Source organism: Sceloporus occidentalis, unplaced genomic scaffold (genome assembly GCF_023333645.1).
Source record: "Sceloporus occidentalis isolate IW3139 unplaced genomic scaffold, rSceOcc1.0.p SCAF_8, whole genome shotgun sequence".
Classification (NCBI taxonomy): domain Eukaryota; kingdom Metazoa; phylum Chordata; class Lepidosauria; order Squamata; family Phrynosomatidae; genus Sceloporus; species Sceloporus occidentalis.
The window spans coordinates 2,680,883-2,690,818 of NW_028316988.1; the positions used below are offsets into that span (position 1 = coordinate 2,680,883).

Below are 9,936 nucleotides of genomic sequence, written 5' to 3' on the forward strand. Positions count from 1 at the left end.
ATAGTTTAGATTGCAAAGCTAGTTTAGCAGAAATGCTTTGCCGTACTGCCTGGGTAGAATCGGTAAATGCCTTCTTCTGCACCAATGAGATACATCCACTCTGGCAACATATTGTGCAGTGTGCAGGGATTAAATAAATTTAAAGATATATGCATCCTTTGGGGAGCCTAATTTACATTGCTTCCAAGACAGATTTACAGTGGCTTCTATACTCAGGGCGGGTATGTTTTCCTCTGAAAATAGCCACCTTCTCTAGCATGAATAAATTACCTAAACTTAGTCGATACATGAATTAGAATAGCTTGCATAATTTATGTTACTTCTGCCAGAAATGGGAAGCAGGTATATAAGGAGCACTAATACTGTACAAATGGACTGCTATAAGTTATTTGTGCTCTTCTGATGTCTGAGGACTTTGCCTAGTATTTTCCACACTCAACTGACTTGTGGACTAGGAACAGGGTCTTTAAAAATAGTAAAGTCACAAAAATTTAGCTTCACCGTTCTATGTATTGGCACACAATTGTGGAAGCACAGAGCACAGAAAAACTCCTCTTACAGTCAGAGAGAAACTTGTGTTCAGAGATCATGGCAAGGGTGGGGAATCTTTGGCCCTCCAGATGTTTTGGACTATAATTCCCAGCTATGTTGGCTGGTACTGCTGGGAGTTATAGGCCAAAAAGGCTGCCAGCTCAAAGGCAATTCAACCCTGCAGATTGGCTTGAGCAGTTCACATAGTCAGGTGTCTGCAGCCTGTGGCAAGAGCTAGGCGCAGTGGCCATTCCTTAGAGTTAACCTCACCAACCTTCCCACTAAAATGAACCAAGGGGACCGGTCGTAAAACGGGTCGTGCCCATCATTGAAGAGGTCCGATCCCTCCTCAGTCCCAGCGTCGGAGCTAGTATCGTCCACAAAGGCCTCGTCGTCAAAGTCCTCCATCTCGTCCTGCTGCTCATCGGCGAGTTCGGTGATGTCGGAATCGGCCGTGGAGAAAGTGGGGGACGGCGTGCGGTCTGCCAGGCGCTCGTTCACGCAGCCGTGGAAAATGGGGGAGCTAGATATATCGGTTAACGGAACACTTTTGATTAACGCGGCAAGGGAGGAGAGAGAAAGAAAGGAATAGCTTCATTTGACAAAGGAAAGTTGCTGCCTGAGCCCAGCTCGCAGCTAACTAAAATGAATCGACAGGCAAACGCTTCAGATTGTGGGGAGCAAAGGGTGGGAAAGAGGATGGTGTGAAGGCACTGAAGAACTGGGAAGAGGAGGACTTCAAAGTGAAGCAAAAGGAAACATGCTACATGACACATCAGGCTCTCCTATGCTGACGCACATTGTTATTTTTAGCTCACTTAATAAGCTTGTTACAACCGACTACACTTTCAGGTTTATGCTTGTTACGACAGACTACAATTTCAGGCTTCTGAAGTCAAGAACACTCTTGACATTCTGCAGAATGAGGCAGCAGACTGAAGTTGCAGAATTCTGGAGCATACCACTGGAGTGCAGGGAATGTGGTGTCATGTTTCATTGCCCTCCCATCAATAAAAATCCAATCACGTACTAAGCTAGAATATCAGAGAGAAGGCTACATAACCTTCCCTTAACATCCTAATGGACTTATCCATATGAGCTGCGAAGTGGCAGGTTGACAAGTCTGTTGCACTTCTTTTTTCAACTTGCATCTGAAGTGGCTCTCCAGATTTCTACCAATCTCATTTTACGAGACAGCAGACTGAATCGCTTATGAGATTGGCAGATCAGCTCTTAGACAAACAAGCTGCATTAGAATCCCAACAAACTCATTTTGAACCTATTCTTTTTTCTTTCTCTCTCTCTCTCTCTCTTAAGTGAAGGCTCGTATGGTTGTGATGTTGAAGCACCTACTCAGCAAAAGAAAACAAAAACACAGAGACAAAAATGCAAGACCATTCATGCCCTGCTGCAGGAATGGTTTGCTGTGAATGGAGCAAAAACACCAGTCCTCAAATCCCCAAACGAATGGAGGTGGAACAGCCAAACATGTGAGGTTCCCTCGCCAAGACTCTCCAAAAGCAGTGACTCAAAATAGTGGGTACCACACTCGAACTATTACATTCCACAATAGCACACACATCATAAAAACATAAGGATGCACCTATACCCTGTTATTCTTTGAACTACTGGGTATTTGCTGAAGAAAAATGAAATACACAAAGACACCTGTTCTATAGAAACCCACAAAATCCTTGAGCCCACTGAGGGTCTTGTGAGGGTAGTCTGCCTTCGTCTCTTTCCTAAATCCTATTGCCAGTCCTGACTAGAACAGAGCCATTGAATCAGTTCAAGCTACTTATATACTGAGTAACCATTCAACAATTAATTCAATGGGTCTACTCTAATTGTGACTAACCAAGAGGATTCAAGCCATTCTGTGTTTAAAAATAAACAAATGGAAATGGGTGGGTTACAAATTGTAGCCTCAACTCCATAATACCTTCCCAGTAAAATGTCATGAATGAAAGGAGAAGACTGCACAAGAAATTGTTTCCCTGAAAGCAGCCTGTGTGTGTCCCTCTGAAGGCAAACCCCACGAATTGGGATGACTGAACAACACGGCAAAGTAGATGTCAGCTGAAGCAGTCCCAACATGGCAGCCTCTCATCCTGGGTAGCACTTTGGAAGATAAGGGTGATGGCGCACTTTCAGTTTACAGACCATTGAGACAAGCTCCACAGATGATCCACAATTCCTTCCGTCGACATCGAAGCTGTGTTCTTGCAACACTAACGTACACCAAACATTCAGAGTTTGTTCTTGCCTACCTCCCAACTAGCTTGAACCAATGGAAACGATCATAGAAGGGGTCACTGCCTGTCATGGTGCTCTCGCCCTCCTCCTGCGCATTGGAGGCCATTTCTCCTGCGCGGTCGTACATCTCCCGCATCAACTCCAGCCTCTGTCTGCAGGCCAGAAAAAACATCAGTGGATTAACTGAAAGCACTTTTGGAGATGTTTCTTTTCTTTTTTCTTAGAATATAAGAAGATTGGGTACAGCCTCTCAGTTTGCAATTGTTTAATAACTGTGGTTCTTTTGGGTCCAACTGAAACAGGAGTTGAAAATTGGCCTCCCTGTTCCCTGCTTATGTAACAGCAGTGTTTCCAAACTTGTTGAAATTCAGTTCTCAGAAGCCCCAGTCGGCATGACCAAAAGACCAGGACCTCCAGATGTTTTGGACTCCAGGTCCCAGAATTCCTGACTGATGGCCAAGCTGGCTAGGACTTCTGGGAGCTGAAGTCTAAAACACCTCGAGGCCCAAAGTTTGGGAATCACTGGTTTAGAGTATAGCAGGAATGGGGAGATACAAATTTTAGTTCCCACTCAGCCATATAATTCACAGGGTAACCCTGGACCAATCTCTCTCTCTCTCTCTTTGGCTGGCCTACATCACAAGGATATTAAAAGGATAAAGTGGGAAGGAAGACAGCCATGCTAAAGTAGGGAGTAAGAGCCTTGAGCTCATTGGAAGAAAAGGTGGGATAAAATGCAATTAAAACAAAACGTAACATATTAATAAATAAATATATATATAAATAAGTCCAGTGACTTTTGTGAACGAAGAGGCATATGAACCAGGGTTTACCTGAGAGTACTAGAACCTCTCCACCACAATGGCTGTCTATCTGAAACACTGGTGCTTCTTAAAAACGTTCATTTTTCATCATGTTATTTGCAGGGCTTGGAAAGATTACTTTTGCCCCTAGCCATAATGAACAAATGCCAAGGGCAGAAAAGACTAGGTAACAGTATTCCAAATAAAATGTAATTTCCCCAAAGGCTACTGCCTGTAGCCACTTCTTTTACGGTGAGCCTTACGTACTTGAGCTTCTCCAGAGACCAGTAATGAGTTGCTCCATTCTTCAGATCCTGGACTTCCACAGCCACCACCGTCCGAGGGAAAGGTCGGCGGTCATTCCGGGTCTTCTCCGTCTCAGGCGGCAAGAGTTCCGGAGGCAACGGGGAGTACAGCGTGTCGGTCAGCAGGACGAACTGGAACTGTACCTGGATGGAGGTAAGGCACATGTCATGACACAAACAAACAAGAGATCTGTGAAAGGCTGCCTGATAGGACAACTGGCATCCAGATTTCCATGAGGAGATCTGTTTTAAGTGAAAGATTTTAAAAGTGTTCCCCAGGCTGGTGTTGGAATGCAACTCCTAGAATCCCCAGCCAATATACTGGGTGAGAAATTAAGGAATGATCGAGCCACTTCAGCAAAAACACCAACCCATCCCAGTGTCTTTTTTTCTCAAGCAGAGACTTCTCCCAAAAGCTCATAAATTAAGGCATGAATTAAGGCCTGTGCAACTCCATATCTCTGAACATGGAGGCTCCATACAGCCATCAATAAGACCTGATTCATTTGTGTAAGCTAAATTGTGTACCTCTAAAGTAAAGGCAACTGTCCCATTTTGCACAAGCAGGCGGGTCACCTCAGGCGGCAGATAGTGGCAGATGGAAGCAAGACATCAGATGGAAGACTATGTGCCACATGGCTTGTCCTCCACTTGCTGCATTTGGGTGTAGTGGAGGGTGTTCTTTCATTATCAGTGTCAAAGATGCTGGACCAGTTGGGTTTTATATATGGGATAGGACAGGGTGCCGTCTTGTTTGTTGCCTCAGGCAGCAAAATCTTTGGGCTTGTCCTTTGTGCCAGTCAGTTCCAAACCTGAATCATGACAGAGGTGTAGCTACAAGGCAAGGCAGCATGAGGGCTTTGCCTCTCCAAATTCTGCCCTCTGTGTAATTTTCCTTCAGCCTCCAAATTTCTAGCATTGCAGAGACTGAGATGTTGAAAACAATTCACATCTAGAATATTTGGTCTCTTAGTCTGCCTCTTTTCTTTGGATGCCTACACTATATTCTTAAACTCTCAACTGAAGTTTAAAGTTACAGGAATGCTAATAATTTGGAGACTGAAGGGATATTTTATTAGCATGGCAAAAGTCTTATTTGAGGGGAGATATTTTGCTGCCTCTGTAGCGAGATCCCAGAATCATACATGCACTCAGAGCAAGAGTCTGCTCTTTTGTCTATTCAGGGCCTGTTGCCAATTCATTTCATGAAAACTGCGGGGAATCTAGCTTTTCTTAAGAAAAATGGCAGCCAGTTTTGCAGCCAGAGAACAGCTGCTCTCCCAGTGAAAAGAGTGAAAAGAGAGGCACAGAACAGAGATGCCGTGCCATTCTGTTTTGAGGTCACTCCTCCTCCTTCCATCTCCCATGGAAAAGATGGAATAGGGAGAAAGATACGCACATTCCCACAAACATCTCATTTATAAGTGACCACGCCAGACTCCACCTACAGATAGGCAAACTCTGGAGCATACTGGAGCATCGCAAACACAAGCTCCTTTGTGCTTCTCACAGAGAGCATCTGAGGAATGATCAGAACAATGGATTCCAAAGGGTTGGTATGTTAAGTCTCTTGCAGCAAAACCAACAGACCAGCTGATGGCACTTTAAAGACTAATAGTGGGCAAGTACATGGAGGCCAGGGGACAAATTCTCTTTCCTTATCCCCAATACAGGCCATACAACCCTTCCTCCACAGCAAGCCCAAATATCTCAATTTAATTAATTCAACAGGTCTAATTTAGTTGGGACTAACAGAAGATCTAGGCCAGTGCCAATGATTTTTGAATGTTGGATTAGGACTCCAGGAGACTAGTATCTGCATGCCCACTTGGCTGATCTTGGGGCAAATCCACACATTCTCAGACTTAGAGGAATGCAAGGGCAAATCCCCTCTAAACACATCTTGCCAAGAAAACCCTGTGATAGGGTCGCCAGAAATGGGGAATGATGTGAAGACACAACACAACCAATTTAATAAGTTGCAGTGAAATCCATGAAATCCCATGCTGTAATAAATCTATTAGTCCATTTCTAATCATTCATACCTAGATGCTACTCCATTATGGGCCCAGACAATGGTGTGTGTATTATACTCTGCAAATGCCCCCTACCTTCTTTTTCAGCTCCACGCTGATTGCGTTGCCTTCTTTCAGGTAGACCGCATTGCCCCATAGTTGATCTCGTAAGGAAGTGAACTGATGAAACTTCCATTTCCGGAAAGCCCACTGGGCAAGTTCATACTCATGCTGAGTCCAGGGCACTAGGGGAAGAAGAGAAATCCCTCTGGCTTGTTTGTGTGGGACTAATACGTTGTGCACCACAGGAAAGGGAACCACAAAAGGAAGCGATTCCCCTAATCTTAGGAAATAACTGATGCTAACATTACGGCTATCATGTCAGTCTACTTCCAATGTTTACATATTGGCATCCTGTTCAATACAGTTGCCACTCCTAACTCGTGGATCTGAGATCCACGCCCTTGAATATCTGTGGAGGGGTGGCCTCTGCTATGTTCAATGGCGTGTGCAGCCAGGGGCGCACCCCATTAAAGCCTATGGGGCATCAACCAGTGCCAGAGTTACATGCAGGCTAGATAAACTATTGTTTAGGGTTTCAGATTATAAGAAGCACTGAATTACAAACCAACCGAGCAAACATAACAAATAACTAACTTTCAAATTTCACGTACGGAAAATTTTACCATAACCCTGAGAGGTTTCTTAAACCAGTTTAGAGCCTCAGCAGATTTTAAGCCAGACCTGTCAGCAACACTGTGCTATTGTTATGTGAAAAGAGGACCACACTGCACTGCATTAATATTGGGGGACATAGCTTATTTTCTCCCCAAAGAACTGTGATTTATTTATTCATTGCCATACCTCTGTGCGTCTTCTCTCTCTGTACTGTGGTGAAATGCCAGACCAGGCAGTTTTAAATGTACCCAACACTCACCCTCTTCCTCTTCTTCCTCCTCCTCCTCTGTGGTCTCGGCAGCCAAGGACCGAGTCTCCACCTGCTTCTGTAAGGCCTGGAGTTTGCTCTCATAGTCCTGAAGGAGAAAGAGGAGAGACCGTGTAGAAAAGACAGACAGAAGTGGGAAGACAGAGAGAAGGGGAAAGCCAGCAGCTAGAGGAACATATAAAATACTCCAAAGACGACAGCGTGACAAAAGGAGGGAGAGAACAGTCACAGCTAAATTCTTTCGGACAACCCAGATAATTTAGCACAGCAGTGCAAGCTTTAAAACAGGGGTACAGATATATATATATATATATATATATATATATATATATATATATATATTGGCCCTTGAGATATTTTGCACTACAACTCCCATAATCCCTTACCATTTGCTCTCCTGGTTGGAGCACCTGGAAGTTGAAGCAGAAAATATTTGGTGGGCCAAGGATTCCTGAACCCTGTTTTAAAAGACAACTGGGGAATGGGCCCATAGGATCTGCTTGGCTAGCCTGCCAAACAATTCCTGCCAAGCCATTTTTGCCAAGCACTGTTCCTACTTCCCAGTCAGCCTCCAGTGACATACCTAGAGACTACTCTGTTTCTTTCTGAATAGCCCAACTCCTTTCCAAACAGAATCCCCTTCTTTTTCTCAGTATGCAGCATGGAACAGAGCACCCTGCTTCTCCCCAAGCAATTGGTGTGAACCAAGAAAAGGGATTTCCTCCTTGGATACTCAACCACATCAATTTGATCTTGGAAAAGAGTGGGAATGTGATTTGAGAATGTGATTTTCAGCTGCACAATCCACTGGAGAAGTCCATGCCTAGACCACAGGAATGCACATGCATCCCACTATCTCCAGGTTGTGCCCTAAAAGCAGCTGTTATGCATACAAACGCAACCATCTCCCCACACTAACAAAGAAAAAAAGCCTCAAACTCCACTTGCCTATCTGGTACTTCCCTTATAAAACACAGTGATTCCACTCTAATGTCTTCTAGCCCTGCAGGCTGGGAATGATGGGAACTGCAATCCAATAGATCTAGAGGATGGGAGTTTGGAAAGACTTTGAATGTCTTGGTTCCACCCAGCTAAACTTCTAGCCTGACTCGGCCTGCCTTTGCCAGAGGTATCAGGAACTAGGGTGAGAGCTGAAAGAATATTGTTGGACAGTTGCCCTCAAAATCCTCCTTTACTGCCTTGCCAGCCATTGCCTCTCTCTAGTTGCTGAGTTCGTGGGCTGCCAGCCTATCTCTGTTGTTGGCACTCAATGAGCAAAACTCGTATCCTGTACTTGATGGGTGCTGCCATTTTCAAGTATGTTCAGAGATAGGCTGGCACAATCATTCCCTGATTAAATGTATATTTCATCGTTCTGTCATCTCTTGCCACAATAGATCGTCGAGATGGTTAAAAACACTGGAACAGAGAATTAAAAATACACTTGTGATTAAAACATTAATATAATAGTTTCATGTCTTTAGTTATATACTCTGTTGTATTTTAATTTGTGTTGTACACTGCCTAGAGCCTTGAGGAGAAGCGGGTAAGAACTCATAATTTCAGGCCAGTTAGCCTTCTTGGAATAAGACAGAAAGAGAAGTGATACCAGTATTATTATTATTATTATTATTATTATTATTATTATTAAAACCTCCTTGTTAGTTCTTAAGAAGAAGGAAGGAAGCCAAGGTGAACTGATGAGATGCGCAGAAATGGTACCAGATGATACAAGATGATGCTTGGAAGAAAAGAAACAGGCTGCGGCAGAAAGTGTTATTTTAGGTAAATCAACAATCTTGTGTGTCCTTTCCCCAAAACCTGGTGGGTACTACCAGAAAATCCTAAGGAGAGGAGGCAAGGGTTCTCTAAATGGAGGAAGGGGATGAGCCAACCCTTCCCTAAAAGCATAATCCAATGCAAGCATTCTCTGAAACATTGGATGCAGTGCTTTTTATTCTCCCGTTATGCATGAGCAGCACTGAAACATACATTTTAAATTCCAAAAAGAATCACTTGGCTATAAAGGAGCCATTCTTTCCCTTTCAGATTATGTACACAAACAGCACAGTACATACCTGTACTAGATGTGAGTGGTTAGAGAGTTGGACTCTAGAGACCAGGGTTCGATTCCCAGCTCAGCCATGAAAGTCACTGGGTGGCTTTTGGCAAGTTACACTCTCTCAGCCTCAGGGGAAGGCAGTGGTAACCTCCTCTGGACAAATCTTGCCAAGAAAACCCTATGATAGGTTCACTTTAGGGTCTCCTTAAGTCGGAAACGGCTTGAAGGCGCACAATGTGATAAATTATGTAAGCCTGCCTTTAAACATGAAGCAAATCCTCCAACATCCCTAGTAGAGTTACAGCTCCCATCATCCACAGGAACCATGACCAAAAACTGCACTGCTAGGGATGGGAGTTGTAGTCCTATGTATCTGAATGATGGCTGTTCCAACACGGTTGCTTTTCAAATGGAAAATGTCTGAAGAAACATGCCTCATCGGAATAAGTCCAAATGACTCCTGCAACAAAGGCAGGAATGGAAATGACCAAAAGGAGCATGACTGACAGGCTTACATAAAGTTCCTGGAAAATCCATGTGGCTTTTTAAAATGTAGTATCATTCTATGTTCCATTTCTCCTCATGGATGGGGCGTTCTGCACACAGCGCCTCCGGCATCAGCTTCCTTGATCTCGGCCTGTTTCATTAGGCATGAAATCGGCAAACACCGATTTTTCAAAAGACTTAACAAATCAAAGGTTAAGAATGAAGTGAATCATAGCTCTGAAAAGCTTAATGCAGAAAAATGCAAACGTAGTATTAACTTCCCTGGATGCGATACAGAAATTGTTATAATAACCTAAAAGGGGGGTGCTGGGAGATCAGGGATAGAGAGGCTTGAATTCCCAGGCTCCAACGCAAAAAGGCAGGCGACATTTGAGCAATGGAAAGAAATTGTTGGTTAAAATAAGCTTGTCTCATGGCAACGCTACACAGATTATCTACTAGGCTACTTGGCTTCTCTGGAGCTCCAAAGATTCAGCATAGTTCAGAGACCCCAAGGGCTTTGCTGGGAGGG

At 44.0% G+C, this 9,936-nt stretch overlaps 1 protein-coding gene across 19 annotated transcripts in view; it reads right to left on the bottom strand.

Annotated features, from left to right (window-relative positions):
* The window catches only part of LOC149307661 (kinesin-like protein KIF1B), a 93,203-nt gene that overhangs the window by 18,404 nt on the left and 64,863 nt on the right, over positions 1-9,936 (bottom strand). For 9 of the 19 annotated variants that reach the window (XM_089534186.1, XM_089534190.1, XM_089534185.1 and 6 more), the window contains 5 exons: positions 6,848-6,944; positions 6,007-6,155; positions 3,858-4,039; positions 2,802-2,939; positions 806-1,054 (listed from right to left, as the gene is read on the bottom strand). In XM_089534186.1, coding sequence (XP_089390312.1) covers positions 806-1,054; positions 2,802-2,939; positions 3,858-4,039; positions 6,007-6,155; positions 6,848-6,944 — 815 coding nt within the window. Of the gene's footprint in view, positions 1-805; positions 1,079-2,801; positions 2,940-3,857; positions 4,040-6,006; positions 6,156-6,847; positions 6,945-9,936 lie in introns of all 19 variants that reach the window. The other 10 variants (XM_089534191.1, XM_089534195.1, XM_089534192.1 and 7 more) reach the window with 2 other exon arrangements.